Source organism: Salmo salar, chromosome 27 (genome assembly GCF_965601325.2).
Source record: "Salmo salar chromosome 27, fSalSal1, whole genome shotgun sequence".
In the NCBI taxonomy this organism is placed as follows: Eukaryota; Metazoa; Chordata; class Actinopteri; order Salmoniformes; family Salmonidae; genus Salmo; species Salmo salar.
In genome coordinates, this window is record NC_138317.1 from 43,502,912 (window position 1) to 43,520,000 (window position 17,089).

The 17,089-nt window shown below is 43.4% G+C and overlaps 1 protein-coding gene across 1 annotated transcript in view; it reads right to left on the minus strand.

Annotated features, from left to right (window-relative positions):
• smap2 (small ArfGAP2) overlaps positions 1-17,089 on the minus strand; it is a 60,618-nt gene that overhangs the window by 15,039 nt on the left and 28,490 nt on the right. Inside the window, exons 3-6 of the mRNA XM_082970278.1 lie at positions 15,048-15,130; positions 14,674-14,752; positions 14,128-14,187; positions 13,975-14,038 (exon numbers count right to left, since the gene is read on the minus strand). Of these exons, the coding sequence (XP_082826404.1) occupies positions 13,975-14,038; positions 14,128-14,187; positions 14,674-14,752; positions 15,048-15,130 (286 nt within the window). The remainder of the gene's footprint in view (positions 1-13,974; positions 14,039-14,127; positions 14,188-14,673; positions 14,753-15,047; positions 15,131-17,089) is intronic.

Below are 17,089 nucleotides of genomic sequence, written 5' to 3' on the forward strand. Positions count from 1 at the left end.
TGTAGTTACTGTATTTATCTTATCCTGTTTATCCCTGTAGTTACTGTATTTATCTTATCCTGTTTATCCCTGTAGTTACTGTATTTATCTTATCCTGTTTATCCCTGTAGTTACTGTATTTATCTTATCCTGTTTATCCCTGTAGTTACTGTATTTATCTTATCCTGTTTATCCCTGTAGTTACTGTATCTTATCCTGTTTATCCCTGTAGTTACTGTATTTATCTTATCCTGTTTATCCCTGTAGTTACTGTATTTATCTTATCCTGTTTATCCCTGTAGTTACTGTATTTATCTTATCCTGTTTATCCCTGTAGTTACTGTATTTCTCTTATCCTGTTTACCACTTTATCACTGTAGTTACTGTATTTATCTTATCCTGTTTACCACTTTATCACTGTAGTTACTGTATTTATCTTATCCTGTTTACCACTTTATCACTGTAGTTACTGTATTTATCTTATCCTGTTTATTTATTCCTGTAGTTACTGTATTTATCTTATCCTGTTTACCACTTTATCACTGTAGTTACTGTATTTATCTTATCCTGTTTATTTATTCCTGTAGTTACTGTATTTATCTTATCCTGTTTACCACTTTATCACTGTAGTTACTGTATTTATCTTATCCTGTTTACCACTTTATCCCTGTACTTACTGTATTTATCTTATCCTGTTTACCACTTTATCACTGTACTTACTGTATTTATCTTATCCTGTTTACCACTTTATCACTGTAGTTACTGTATTTATCTTATCCTGTTTACCACTTTATTCCTGTAGTTACTGTATTTATCTTATCCTGTTTACCACTTTATTCCTGTAGTTACTGTATTTATCTTATCCTGTTTACCACTTTATCCCTGTAGTTACTGTATTTATCTTATCCTGTTTACCACTTTATCACTGTAGTTACTGTATTTATCTTATCCTGTTTACCACTTTATTCCTGTAGTTACTGTATTTATCTTATCCTGTTTACCACTTTATTCCTGTAGTTACTGTATTTATCTTATCCTGTTTACCACTTTATCACTGTAGTTACTGTATTTATCTTATCCTGTTTACCACTTTATCACTGTAGTTACTGTATTTATCTTATCCTGTTTACCACTTTATCACTGTAGTTACTGTATTTATCTTATCCTGTTTACCACTTTATTCCTGTAGTTACTGTATTTATCTTATCCTGTTTACCACTTTATCCCTGTAGTTACTGTATTTATCTTATCCTGTTTACCACTTTATTCCTGTAGTTACTGTATTTATCTTATCCTGTTTACCACTTTATTCCTGTAGTTACTGTATTTATCTTATCCTGTTTACCACTTTATTCCTGTAGTTACTGTATTTATCTTATCCTGTTTACCACTTTATTCCTGTAGTTACTGTATTTATCTTATCCTGTTTACCACTTTATTCCTGTAGTTACTGTATTTATCTTATCCTGTTTACCACTTTATTCCTGTAGTTACTGTATTTATCTTATCCTGTTTACCACTTTATCCCTGTAGTTACTGTATTTATCTTATCCTGTTTACCACTTTATCCCTGTAGTTACTGTATTTATCTTATCCTGTTTACCACTTTATCACTGTAGTTACTGTATTTATCTTATCCTGTTTACCACTTTATTCCTGTAGTTACTGTATTTATCTTATCCTGTTTACCACTTTATCCCTGTAGTTACTGTATTTATCTTATCCTGTTTACCACTTTATCACTGTAGTTACTGTATTTATCTTATCCTGTTTACCACTTTATCACTGTAGTTACTGTATTTATCTTATCCTGTTTACCACTTTATCCCTGTAGTTACTGTATTTATCTTATCCTGTTTACCACTTTATCACCTTAGTTACTGTATTTATCTTATCCTGTTTACCACTTTATCACTGTAGTTACTGTATTTCTCTTATCCTGTTTATAACTTTATTCCTGTAGTTACTGTATTTATCTTATCCTGTTTACCACTTTATCCCTGTAGTTACTGTATTTATCTTATCCTGTTTACCACTTTATCACTGTAGTTACTGTATTTATCTTATCCTGTTTACCACTTTATCCCTGTAGTTACTGTATTTATCTTATCCTGTTTACCACTTTATTCCTGTAGTTACTGTATTTATCTTATCCTGTTTATCACTTTATTCCTGTAGTTACTGTATTTATCTTATCCTGTTTACCACTTTATCCCTGTAGTTACTGTATTTATCTTATCCTGTTTACCACTTTATTCCTGTAGTTACTGTATTTATCTTATCCTGTTTACCACTTTATCCCTGTAGTTACTGTATTTATCTTATCCTGTTTACCACTTTATCCCTGTAGTTACTGTATTTATCTTATCCTGTTTACCACTTTATCACTGTAGTTACTGTATTTCTGTTATCCAGTTTATCACTCTGAACAACACAGTAGTTACTGTATTTATGTTATCTGGTTATCACTCTGAACAACACAGTAGTTACTGTATTTCTCTTATCCTGTTTATCACTCTGAACAACACAGTAGTTACTGTATTTCTGTTATCCTGTTTATCACTCTGAACAACTGTAGTTACTGTATTTCTGACTGTGCTATTCTTTCTTTTTACAACATGAAATCGCCAACAGTTAGCATGTGGAACATTAAGGGCCTATAAAGTCATCAACCTTGTAGACTGAAGAAGTTATAAAGTAAGCCAGATGTTGACGTCATCATTCTGCAGGAGACATGGTGTAAGGAGGACATTATCACTCACTGTCCCACAGGCTACAGAGAGGTCATTGTGCCGTCACAGAAACACAGCTCTGTCAACAGAGGCAGAGACTCTGGAGGACTGATCATTAGCTACAAATCCAAACTACAAAATCGAATTGATCCCTTCAAAATGGGTAAATATCACATTTGGATAAAACTGAAAATAATTACTGACAGAAAAATGTGTTCCATTGCTCAATATATATCTTCCCCTCAGAATCCCCATATTATCAGAGGAGATCTTACCCAGCCTTGAGTAATAAATGTGCCATTTCCAGGCCCATGTAAATTTCCCATCTGTTGGGACACAAATGCGCGCACAGGAACACTACCTGATCTAACGATCACACGAGGGGACAGCTTTATTACAGGCCATACTGTTTCTAACTGCCTTAATCTCCCCCATAGAAACAACAGTGACAGCACCGTCAACAAAAACGGAAGGGATCTTTTGCAGCTCTGTAGAAGCCTGGGTCTGTACTTTGTCAATGGTAGGTTGACTCTTTGGGGAGATTCACCTACTGCTCACCTCTTGGCCACAGCACTGTACAGTAGACTATATGATTACAGACATTGACCCTTTCTCTCTCAGCTCATTCACTGTCAAGCCACTAACACCTCTGTCTGATCACAGCCAAATTACGTTGTTCCTCAAAAGAACAGACATGGAAACAACCACACATTCCCAGCCCAGTAAGCTGTACAACATCAGAAATTCATACAGATGGGCCCAAAACAGCACAGAAGAATAACAGAAAGCAACCTGGAACCAAAATATCCAAACCCTCTTAGATAACCTTCTGGATACCACATTTACTCACAGTGAACTGTGGGACTTCCGAGTGGAGCAGAGGTCTAAGGCACTGCATCTCTAGTGCAAGCAGTGTCACTACAGTCCTTCGTTCAAATCCAGGCTGAATCACATCCGGCTGTGATTGGCCGGCGCACAATTGGCCCAGCGTCATCCGGGATAGGCCATCATTGTAAAATAAGAAGTTGTTCTTAACTGACTTGCCTAGTTAAATAAAGGATAAATAAAAAAAGACATCTTTTTTCTAGTAGTAAAAACCATCAACAATATTTACATTTACATTTAAGTCATTTAGCAGACGCTCTTATCCAGAGCGACTTACAAATTGGTGCATTCACCTTATGATATCCAGTGGAACAACCACTTTACAATAGTGCATCTAAATCTTTTAAGGGGGGGGGGGGGGTTAGAAGGATTACTTTATCCTATCCTAGGTATTCCTTAAAGAGGTGGGGTTTCAGGTGTCTCCGGAAGGTGGTGATTGACTCCACTGTCCTGGCGTCGTGAGGGAGCTTGTTCCACCATTGGGGTGCCAGAGCAGCGAACAGTTTTGACTGGGCTGAGCGGGAACTGTGCTTCCTCAGAGGTAGGGGGGCCAGCAGGCCAGAGGTGGATGAACGCAGTGCCCTTGTTTGGGTGTAGGGCCTGATCAGAGCCTGAAGGTATGGAGGTGCCGTTCCCTTCACAGCTCCGTAGGCAATCACCATGGTCTTGTAGCGGATGCGAGCTTCGACTGGAAGCCAGTGGAGAGAGCAGAGGAGCGGGGTGACGTGAGAGAACTTGGGAAGGTTGAACACCAGACGGGCTGCGGCGTTCTGGATGAGTTGTAGGGGTTTAATGGCACAGGCAGGGAGCCCAGCCAACAGCGAGTTGCAGTAATCTAGACGGGAGATGACAAGTGCCTGGATTAGGACCTGCGCCGCTTCCTGTGTGAGGCAGGGTCGTACTCTGCGAATGTTGTAGAGCATGAACCTACAGGATCGGGTCACCGCCTTGATGTTAGTGGAGAACGACAGGGTGTTGTCCAGGATCACGCCAAGGTTCTTAGCACTCTGGGAGGAGGACACAAGGGAGTTGTCAACCGTGATGGCGAGATCATGGAACGGGCAGTCCTTCCCCGGGAGGAAGAGCAGCTCCGTCTTGCCGAGGTTCAGCTTGAGGTGGTGATCCGTCATCCACACTGATATGTCTGACAGACATGCAGAGATGTGATTCGCCGCCTGGTTATCAGAAGGGGGAAAGGAGAAGATTAATTGTGTGTCGTCTGCATAGCAATGATAGGACAGACCATGTGAGGATATGACAGAGCCAAGTGACTTGGTGTATAGTGAGAATAGGAGAGGGCCTAGAACAGAGCCCTGGGGGACACCAGTGGTGAGAGCGCATGGTGCGGAGACAGATTCTCGCCACGCCACCTGGTAGGAGCGACCTGTCAGGTAGGACGCAATCCAAGCGTGGGCCGCGCCGGAGATGCCCAACTCGGAGAGGGTGGAGAGGAGGATCTGATGGTTCACAGTATCAAAGGCAGCAGATAGGTCTAGAAGGATGAGAGCAGAGTTAGCTTTAGCAGTGCGGCGAGCCTCCGTGACACAGAGAAGAGCAGTCTCAGTTGAATGCCCAGTCTTGAAACCTGACTGATTAGGATCAAGAAGGTCATTCTGAGAGAGATAGCAGGAGAGCTGGCCAAGGACGGCACATTCAAGAGTTTTGGAGAGAAAAGAAAGAAGGGATACTGGTCTGTAGTTGTTGACATCGGAGGGATCGAGTGTAGGTTTTTTCAGAAGGGGTGCAACTCTCGCTCTCTTGAAGACGGGAAGGGACGTAGCCAGCGGTCAAGGATGAGTTGATGATATATATTCAGGTGAACGGCAAAAGAAGTGCAACTGAAATTGATTAAAACAAATTTTTTTTTTTTAAAGACAACTGGTTTGAAAAGGAAAAAAAAACAAAAGCACAGAGACCCAAATAATGGTGAATTCCACCATCATTACTGAGACTATAAAACTCTAGAAACGTGCACTCAGAACCAATCAAGCAGCTGGCACTAACTGAGGAGTCAGTAAACACAAACAACTTCTGGCAAAATTGGAAAACCACACCCCCCCCCCAAAAAAAATAAACTAGAGGAATTAGCAATACAAAATGGTGACATATGGACTACTCATTCTAAAACCCTCTACAACACAATTCAATTTGATGCAAATGCAGAACAATGACAAATTCATGAGAAGTTAAATGGATTAGAAAAAGATATAAACGGACAATCAAAATCCATTGGTCTCCCCAATTACTGACCAGGAGCTCTATAGCAAACTTCAGGCCCTAATTTAAAGAAGCATGGACCCTGATTGCATCCTAATTTAAGAGTTACACACTTCCTTAACTTCTTCGGGGTAGGGGGCAGTATTCGGAAGTTTGGATAACTGAGGTGCCCAAAGTAAACTGCCTGTTACTCAGGCCCAGAAGCTAGGATATGCATATTATTGGTAGTATTGGATAGAAAACATTCTAAAGTTTCCAAAAACTGTTAAAATAATGTATGTGAGTATAACAGAACTGATATAGCAGGCGAAAACCCAAGGAGAATCCATCCGAGAATTGTTGTTATTGAGCTCACCACTCATTATAATGGCTGTCTATGGGAATATCAAAGGAATACCTCCCAGATTGCAGTTCCTAGGGCTTCCAGTAGATGTAAAAAAAGTACTGAGTAAAGGGTCTGAATACTTATGTAAGTATTCAGACCCTTTACTCAGTACTTTGTTGAAGCACCTTTGGCAGCGATTACAGCCTCGAGTCTTCTTGGGTTGGATGGGGAGCGTCGCTGCACAGCTATATTCAGGCCTCTCCAGAGATGTTCGATCTGGTTCAAGTCCGGGCTCTGGCTGGGCCACTCAAAGACATTCAGAGATTAGTCCCAAAGCAACTCCTGCATTGTTTTGGCTGTGTGCTTAGGGTTTGTTGTCCTGTTGGAAGGTGAACCTTCACCCCAGTCTGAGGTCCTGAGCGCTCTGGAGAAGGTTTTCATCAAGAATCTCTCTGTACTTTGCTCCGTTCATCTTTGCCTCGATCCTGACTAGTCTCCCAGTCCCTGCCGCTGAAAAACATTCCCACAGCATGATGCTGCCACCACCATGCTTCACCGTAGGGATGGTGCTAGGTTTCCTACAGACGTGACACTTGGCATTCAAATCAAATCAAAGTGTATTTGTCACGTGCGCCGAATACAACACGTGTAGACCTTACAGTGAAATACTTACTTACAGGCTCTAAACAATAGTGCAAAAAAGGTATTAGGTGAACAATAGGTAAGTAAAGAAATAAAACAACAATAAAAAGACAGTGAAAAATAACAATAGTGAGGCTATATACAGTAGCGAGGCTATATACAATAGCGAGGCTACATACAGACACCCGTTAGTCAGGCTGATTGAGGTAGTATGTACATGTAGATATGGTTAAAGTGACTATACATATATGATGAACAGAGAGTAACAGCAGCTTAAAAGAGGGGTTGGCGGGTGGTGGGTGGCGGGACACAATGCAGATAGCCCGGTTAGCCAATGTGCGGGAGCACTGGTTGGTCGGGCCAATTGAGGTAGTATGTACATGAATGTATAGTTAAATACAAATAGTCCGGGTAGCCATTTGATTACCTGTTCAGGAGTCTTATGGTATGGGGGTAAAAACTGTTGAGAAGCCTTTTTGTCCTAGACTTGGCACTCCGGTACCGCTTGCCATGCGGTAGTAGAGAGAACAGTCTATGACTGGGGTGGCTGGGGTGTTTGACAATTTTTAGGACCTTCCTCTGAAACCGCCAGGTGTAAAGGTCCTGGATGGCAGGCAGCTTAGCCCCAGTGATGTACTGGGCCGTACTCACTACCCTCTGTAGCGCCTTGCGGTCGGAGGCCGAGAAATTGCCGTACCAGGCAGTGATGCAACCGGTCAGGATGCTCTCGATGTTGCAACTGTAGAACCTTTTGAGGATCTGAGGACCCATGGCAAATCTTTTTAGTTTCCTGAGGTGGAATAGGCTTTGTCGTGCCCTCTTCACGACTGTCTTGTTGTGTTTTGACCATTTTAGTTTGTTGTTGATGTGGACACCAAGGAACTTGAAGCTCTCAACCTGTTCCACTACAGCCCCGTCGATGAGAATGGGGGCGTGCTCGGTCCTCCTTTTCCTGTGGTCCACAATCATCTCCTTAGTCTTGGTTACGTTGAGGGATAGGTTCTTATTCTAGCACCACCCAGCCAGGTCTCGTTGTTATCGGTTATCAGGCCTACCACTGGTGTGTCGTCAACAAACTTAATGATGGTGTTGGAGTCGTGTTTGGCCACTCAGTCGTGGGTGAACAGGGAGTACAGGAGGGGACTAAGTACATACCCCTGAGGGGCCCCAGTGTTGAGGATCAGCATGGCAGACGTGTTGCTACCTACCCTCACCACCTGGGGGCGGCCCGTCAGGAAGTCCAGGATCCAGTTGCAGAGGGAGGTGTTTAGTCCCAGGGTCCTTAGCTTAGTGGTGTGCTTTGAGGGCACTATGGTGTTGAACACTAAGCTGTAGTCAATGAATAGCATTCTCACATAGGTGTTCCTTTTGTCCAGTTGGGAAAGGGCAGTGTGGAGTACAATAGAGATTGCATCATCTGTGGATCTGTTTGGGCGGTATGAAAATTGGAGTGGGTCTAGGGTTTCTGGGATAATGGTGTTGATGTGAGCCATTACCAGCCTTTCAAAGCACTTCATGGCTACGGACGTGAGTTCTACGGGTCTGTAGTCATTTAGGCAGGTTGCCTTCGTGTTCTTGGGCACAGGGACTATGGTGGTCTGCTTGAAACATGTTGGTATTACAGACTCAATCAAGGACATGTTGAAAATGTCAGCGAAGACACCTGCCAGTTGGTCAGCACATGCCCGGAGCACACGTCCTGGTAATCCGTCTGGCCCCGCAGCCTTGTGAATGTTAACCTGTTTAAAGGTCTTACTCACGCCGGCTACGGAGAGTGTGATCACACAGTCGTCTGGAACAGCTGATGCTCCCATGCATGCCTCAGTGTTGCTTGCCTCGAAGCGAGCATAGAAGTCATTTAGCTTGTCTTCTAGACTTGTGTCACTGGGCAGCTCTCGGCTGTGCTTCCCTTTGTAGTCTGTAATAGTTTGCAAGCCCTGCCACATAAGACGAGCATCGGAGCTGGTGTAGTATGATTCAATCTTAGCCCTGTATTGACGTTTTGCCTGTTTGATTGTTCGTCGCAGGGCATAGCATGATTTCTTATAAGCTTCAGGGTTAGAGTCCCACACCTTGAAAGCAGCAGCTCTACCCTTTAGCTCAGTTCGAATGTTGCCTGTAATCCATGGTTTCTGGTTGGGGTATGTACGTACAGTCACTGTGGGGATGACATCCTCGATGCACTTATTGTTATTAAAGCCAGTGACTGATGTGGTGTACTCCTCAATGCTATCGGAAGAATCCTGGAACATATTCCAGTCTGTGCAGCAAAACAGTCCTGTAGTTTAGCATCTGCTTCATCTGACCACTTTTTTATAGACCGAGTCACTGGTGCTCCCTGCTTTAATTTTTGCTTGTAAGCAGGAATCAGGAGGATAGAGTTGTGGTTGGATGGAGGGCTTTGTACTCGTCTCTGTGTGTGGAGTACAGGTGATCTAGAATTTCTTTCCCTCTGGTTGCACATTTAACATGCTGATAGAAATTAGGTAGAACTGATTTAAGTTTACCATCATTAAAGTCTCAGGTCAATGAGTTCAATCTTGGTTCCATCGGACCAGAGAATCTTGTTTCTCATGGTCTGAGAGTCCTTTAGCTGCCTTTTGGCAAACTCCAAGTGGGCTGTCATGTGCCTTTTACTGAGGAGTGGCTTCCATCTGGCCATTCTACCATAAAGGCCTGATTGGTGGAGTGCTGCAGAGATGGTTGTCCTTCTGGAAGTTTCTCCCATTCCACAGAGGAACTCTGGAGCTCTGTCAGAGTGACCATCAGGTTCTTGGTCACCTCCCTGACCAAGGCCCTTCTCCCCCGATTGCTCAGTTTGTCCGGGCGGCCAGCTCTAGGAAGAGTCTTGGTAGTTCCAAACTGCTTCCATTTAAGAATGATGGAGGCCACTGTGTTCTTGGGGACCTTCAATGCTGCAGAAATGTTGATACCCTTCCCCAGATCTGTGCCTCGACACAATCCTGTCTTGGAGCTCTACGGACAATTCCTTCGACCTCCTGGCTTGGTTTCTGACAACTGTAGGACCTTATATAGACAGGTGTGTGCCTTTCAAAATCATGCCCAATCAGATTAATTTACCACAGGTGGACTCCAATCAAGTTGTAGAAGCATCTCAAGGATGATCAATGGAAACAGGATGCACCTGAACTCAATTTTGAGTCTCATAATAAAGGGTCTGAATACTTATGAAATAAGGTATTTCGTTTTTTTTTAAACATTTTGTTGTACCTGTTTTCGGGTTGTCTAACGGGGTATTGTGTGTAGATTGATCAGTATTTTTTTAAAGTCCTTTTAGAATAAGGCTGTAACATAACAACATGTGGAAAGGTGGAAGGTGTCTGAATACTTTCCCACTGTAGAGAGAGCGAGAGAGCGAAGAGAGGGACAGAGAGAGGGAAGAGAGGGAGAGAGGGGGAAGAGAGAGGGAAGAGAGAGAGAGGGACAGAGAGAGGGAAGAGAGAGAGAGAGGGGGAAGAGAGAGAGAGAGAGAGAGAGAGAGAGCGAAGAGAGGGACAGAGAGAGGGAAGAGAGAGAGAGAGGGACAGAGAGAGAGAGAAGAGAGGGAGAGAGAGAGGGAAGAGAGAGAGAGAGGGACAGAGAGAGAGAGAAGAGAGGGAGAGAGGGGGAAGAGAGAGAGAGAGAGAGCGAAGAGAGGGACAGAGAGAGGGAAGAGAGAGAGAGAGGGACAGAGAGAGAGAGAAGAGAGGGAGAGAGGGGGAAGAGAGAGAGCGAGAGAGCGAAGAGAGGGACAGAGAGAGGGAAGAGAGAGAGAGAGGGACAGAGAGAGAGAGAAGAGAGGGAGAGAGGGGGAAGAGAGGGACAGACAGAGAGAGAAAGAGAGATAGAGAAACCAAAGCTCTCAATTGGTACTAAATATATAGCATACTGCACACACTATAATTACAATTATGTAGGTTTAAAAATAAACTTTACTGGACACCTAAATAAAGCAGTGAATGAACTGAGAGAGAACTCATGCAGGGCATTCTACGACATTAAAAAACAAATTCAAATTGAAATACCTATTAAAAGGTGGCTACAATGAATTGAATGTGTCATTGAACCAATTGTACTTCCTGGCAGCGAGGTGTGGGGTCCACTTGCAAAACAAGAGAAAACACCCCATTTAAACCCTGCATGCAGAGTTCTGTAAGATTCTCCTACATGTCCAGATAAAAACTACAAACAATGCATGCAGGGCAGAATAAGGACAATATCCACTAATAATAAAAACTCCAAAAAGTGTAATTATTTTCAAGGAAACATCTAAAATACAGTGACCCCCTCTTATATCATTACCAAGTGTTGGTAAAGTAAAGGGTACAGCTTTAAAACACTGAAGTGCATTGTGGGTAATGTAGTTGTTGTGTGAAGGAGGTGTAGGGGAACAGTAGGAACATTAGCCATCTGTTTTGATTTTGTCACTCAGACTACCTCACATGTTGTAAAAGTTTAATGAATGTCAACTACTTCAGTGGAATTCCAGGCTAACTCATCATTAGGAGCGGAAGGTCCCAAAATATCCCCAAAATGTGGGAATTACCCCAGAGCATCTGTAAAATTGCTCTGGCCCTAGAGCTAGCGGTAGGGTAGCCTAGTAGTTAGAGAGTTGGACTAGTAACCGAAAGGTTGCAAGTTCGAATCCCTGAGCTGACAAGGTACAAATCTGTCGTTCTGCCCCCTGAACAAGGCAGTTAACCCACTGTTCCTGGTAGGCTGTCATTGTAAATAAGAATTTGTTCTTAACTGACTTGCTGAGTTAAATAAAGATTAAATAAATAAATAAAATAACAAGTGAAGGCTGTCCTGACTACGGTCTGCATGTGAGGAAGGAAAGGTAACACAAGAGCTGAGCAAAGAAAATATTCTCCTCATCCAGCTGGTCCTGAGTTCACAAATCTGTTCTACTAACACACTGAAGCCTCAGGACCCTCATCCAGCTGGTCCTGAGTTCACAAATCTGTTCTACTAACACACTGAAGCCTCAGGACCAGAACATCTATTCAATTAGAATAAAACAAATTACAACACAGTAAAAACAAAATGATATTACCTTACTGGGAAACACAAGCATAAGCAAAATGCAGTGCTATCTGGCCCTAAATGGACAGTACACCGTGGCTAACTATTTGACCATGGTTACTGATCAAAACCTAAGAAAAAGTACAGGATCAGTGAGCACAGCCTTGCCATTGAGAAGGGTAGACACAGGAAAACCTGGCTCCCTGTAGAGGAAAGGCTGTGCAACCACTGCACCACAGCAGAACCTGAGACGGAGCTACATTTCCTGACAAAATGTCAAAAATATAAAAACAATTAGAGAGTGTCATTTCCCCAAATTTGAAACCCTTATTCAAGGTTTCAAAGACCTCTCTGATGAGGATCGGCTACCCGTCCTGTTGGGGGAGGACGCAGAGAGCTGTGGGTTGGCAGCGCACTACATTGCTGCCTGCTATAAGATGAGGGACAGTGTCAGACAGACCAATAAACCTGCACATGTCCTCTATGCTTAAAGTTATTATTCAGTGTACGGTTATTTTGACCCTTGATTATTGTTGTTACGGATTTGTCACGTTGACAATCTTGATTATTATTATTTTAATTATGTTAATTTTGTAAATGAATCACTTAATCTCCAAAGTATGCTTTTGCAATATGGACATTGTTACGTCATGCCAATAAAGCAAATTGAATTGACAGAGAGAGAGAGAGAGAGAGAGAGACGAGAGAGAGAGAGAGCAAGAGAGAGCGAGAGAGTAGAGAGAGGAGAGAGAGTAGAGAGAGTAGAGAGAGAGTAGAGAGAGAGTAGAGAGAGTAGAGAGAGAGGAGAGAGTAGAGAGAGGAGAGAGAGAGAACAAGAGAGGAGAGAGAGAGAACAAGAGAGAGTAGAGAGAGGAGAGAGAGAGAACAAGAGAGGAGAGAGGAGAGAACAAGAGAGAGTAGAGAGAGGAGAGAGAGTAAAGAGAGAGAGAGGAGAGAGAGAGAACAAGAGAGAGGAGAGAGAGAGCAAGAGAGAGGAGAGACAGACCCAGAATGTTTGTGCTCTTGACAACACGTTTAGCTTGACAATGAATAATGGAGATGGTAAGAGCACAAACAGATCTGGGACCAGGCTATAGAAGGAGACAACAGATCTGGGACCAGGCTATAGAAGGAGACAACAGATCTGGGACCAGGCTATAGAAGGAGACAACAGATCTGGGACCAGGCTATAGAAGGACACAACAGATCTGGGACCAGGCTATAGAAGGAGACAACAGATCTGGGGACCAGGCTATAGAAGGAGACAACAGATCTGGGACCAGGCTATAGAAGGAGACAACAGATCTGGGACCAGGCTATAGAAGGAGACAACAGATCTGGGACCAGGCTATAAGAAGGAGACAACAGATCTGGGAACAGGCTATAGAAGGAGACAACAGATATGGGACCAGGCTATAGAAGGAGACAACAGATCTGGGACCAGGCTATAGAAGGAGACAACAGATATGGGACCAGGCTATAGAAGGAGACAACAGATCTGGGACCAGGCTATAGAAGGACACAACAGATCTGGGACCAGGCTATAGAAGGAGACAACAGATCTGGGACCAGGCTATAGAAGGAGACAACAGATCTGGGACCAGGCTATAGAAGGAGACGACAGATCTGGGACCAGGCTATAGAAGGAGACAACAGATCTGGGACCAGGCTATAGAAGGACACAACAGATCTGGGACCAGGCTATAGAAGAGGCAACAGATCTGGGACCAGGCTATAGGAGGAGACAACAGATCTGGGACCAGGCTATAGAAGGAGACAACAGATCTGGGACCAGGCTACAGAAGGAGACAACAGATCTGGGACCAGGCTATAGAAGGAGACAACAGATCTGGGACAGGCTATAGAAGGAGACAACAGATCTGGGACCAGGCTATAGAAGGAGACAACAGATCTGGGTCCAGGCTATAGAAGGACACAACAGATCTGGGACCAGGCTATAGAAGGAGACAACAGATCTGGGACCAGGCTATAGAAGGAGACAACAGATCTGGGACCAGGCTATAGAAGGACACAACAGATCTGGGACCAGGCTATAGAAGGAGGCAACAGATCTGGGAACAGGCTATAGAAGGAGATAGAAATGTTGACCATTTCTGTTGAAAGCTATTTGTATGTGAGTAGGTGTAGAGGAATGTACTGATAGCATACCAAGTCCTAGAAGGTCTGAGACAGACGGAGACTGGGTCTGTGACTTTGGGCTGTTTTCTCTCTTCTGAAAGAGTCAATAACAAAGACAAAGCATGAATAACTGAAGACAACCAAACCAAACCAAGAAGATACTTTACATACACTAACACTCACCAACTTCATCTTCTCAAACACTACTGGCTCCTTGGGGATGTTTTCACAGCTCTTCTCTTTCTAAAGGAGGGGAGAGAGAGAGAGAGAGACACAGAGAGAGAGAGAGAGAGAGAGAGAGAGACACACACACACAGAGAGAGAGAGAGAGAGAGAGAGAGAGAGAGAGAGAGAGAGAGAGAGAGACAGAGAGAGAGAGAGAGAGAGAGAGAGAGACAGAGAGAGAGAGAGAGACAGAGAGAGACAGAGAGAGAGAGAGAGAGAGAGACAGAGAGAGAGAGAGAGAGAGAGAGAGAGAGAGAGAGAGACTGGAAACATAGTTTATTGTATTTGCATCAAAAAGGCCTTAATTTATGATTTAAATGGTGTGTGTGTGTGTGGGGGGGGGTCTGTCTGTCTGTCTGTCTGTCTGTCTGTCTGTCTGTCTGTCTGTCTGTCTGTCTCTGTGTGTGTGTGTGTGTGTGTGTGTGTGTGTGTGTGTGTGTGTGTGTGTGTGTGTGTGTGTGTGTGTGTGTGTGTGTGTGTGTGTGTGTGTGTGTCCAGACTCACTCTAAGTCTGTTGATGTCTAGGATCTTGTCCATGTACTTCTTCTTCTCATATTTGTCCCTGATGAACATCTCTGCTGACCTACACAGGAGGGTTAAGGAGAGAGACTGCAGGTCTGCTTCACACACACACACACACACACACACACACACACACACACACACACACAGTACACACACACACAACACACACACACACACACACACACACACACACACACACACACACACACACACACACATACACACATACACACACACACACACACACACACACACACACACACACACACACACACACACACACACACACACACACACACACACACAGTACACACACACACACATACACACACACACACACACATACACAGTGCTGTAAGGATACTGGGTCAGTCTCTGGTCGTATGAAACATTCTGGTAGGAAAGCTTCATACAGTCGTCTAGCCTTGGCATACCACTATCTCCTGAACACACTGCAGACAGACACACACAGTTAGTTACTAACACATCTCCTGAACACACTGCAGACAGACACACACAGTTAGTTACTAACACATCTCCTGAACACACTGCAGACAGACACACACAGTTAGTTACTAACACATCTCCTGAACACACTGCAGACAGACACACACAGTTAGTTACTAACACATCTCCTGAACACACTGCAGACAGACACACACAGTTAGTTACTAACACATCTCCTGAACACACTGCAGACAGACACACACAGTTAGTTACTAACACATCTCCTGAACACACTGCAGACAGACACACACAGTTAGTTACTAACACATCTCCTGAACACACTGCAGTCAGACACACACAGTTAGTTACTAACACATCTCCTGAACACACTGCAGACAGACACACACAGTTAGTTACTAACACATCTCCTGAACACACTGCAGTCAGACACACACAGTTAGTTACTAACACATCTACTGAACACACTGCAGACAGACACACACAGTTAGTTACTAACACATCTCCTGAACACACTGCAGACAGACACACACAGTTAGTTACTAACACATCTACTGAACACAATGCAGACAGACACACACAGTTAGTTACTAACACATCTACTGAACACACTGCAGTCAGACAGACACAGTTAGTTACTAACACATCTACTGAACACAATGCAGACAGACACACACAGTTAGTTACTAACACATCTCCTGAACACACTGCAGACAGACAGACAGACAGACAGACAGACAGACAGACAGACAGACAGACAGACAGGCAGGCAGGCAGGCAGGCAGGCAGACAGGCAGGCAGGCAGGCAGGCAGGCAGGCAGGCAGACAGGCAGGCAGGCAGGCAGGCAGGCAGGCAGGCAGGCAGGCAGGCAGGCAGACAGGCAGACAGACAGACAGACAGACAGACAGACAGACAGACAGACAGACAGACAGACAGACAGACAGACAGACAGGCAGGCAGGCAGGCAGGCAGGCAGGCAGGCAGGCAGGCAGACAGACAGACAGACAGACAGACAGACAGACAGACAGACAGACAGACAGAGTTAGTTAAGAACACATCTCCTACAGAAGCCCTGAAGCCCAAGGCAAAAAACAAAAATAAATAACTTAAGACTGAAGGGAATTATCTCATTTGAACAATTGTATTATCTTGTTTGAACGACTGTAGTTGAGTGTGGAGCAGAGCGTAAAATGGGCAGATATTATGTGAATGCTGTCTGTGTTCTCTCCAGCTCCAATTTCACTTAGACACGAGTCAACCACAAGCTTTAGGCTCTGCCTACAATATTGTATTTCTATAATCATTTTTTTTTTTTACCCCCATTAGGCCTATTAAGTTGTATTTATTTAGCCTACCAAACCCACAGTAGCCCTAGTTTCTGGTGTAATATTCTACTTTCTGACTTTATGCCGTTTCTGTTTTTGAACAACTGTCAATAATTGTATTAATGGATGTTTTAGGTGAACGACACATAGTAAATTGTAATTTTCCTTTTTTTTTATTTTTATTGAAATAAAGAAACACCATAATATAAATCAATCGAATGAAGTTAAAATATCATACATACATAAATAATAAAATAATAAAGGACAGTATTATTTCATGAATAGAATTGAATATATCATCTCTAACTGCAGCTGTGGGATACCTGCTTCAGACTGTGTGTTTAATAACTACATTATCAACAGAAATAACTTTAGCCGCTCAGACGAAACAAAGCCCTTAAATCTCTAGAATGACACATCTATAGTCGTCCTAGCAGAGGACAAGGAAGGGCACTAATACCTGAAAACACGACTACACTGTCTAGGAGACTGAGGTACTTAGAGGCAAACTGACTGATTAGACGTTCTAAAAAAAAGAGGACTCTCTACAAAACCAAACAAAAAATAGCTTTTGGCTGTAATCAAACAGACTGTCAACAAGGGC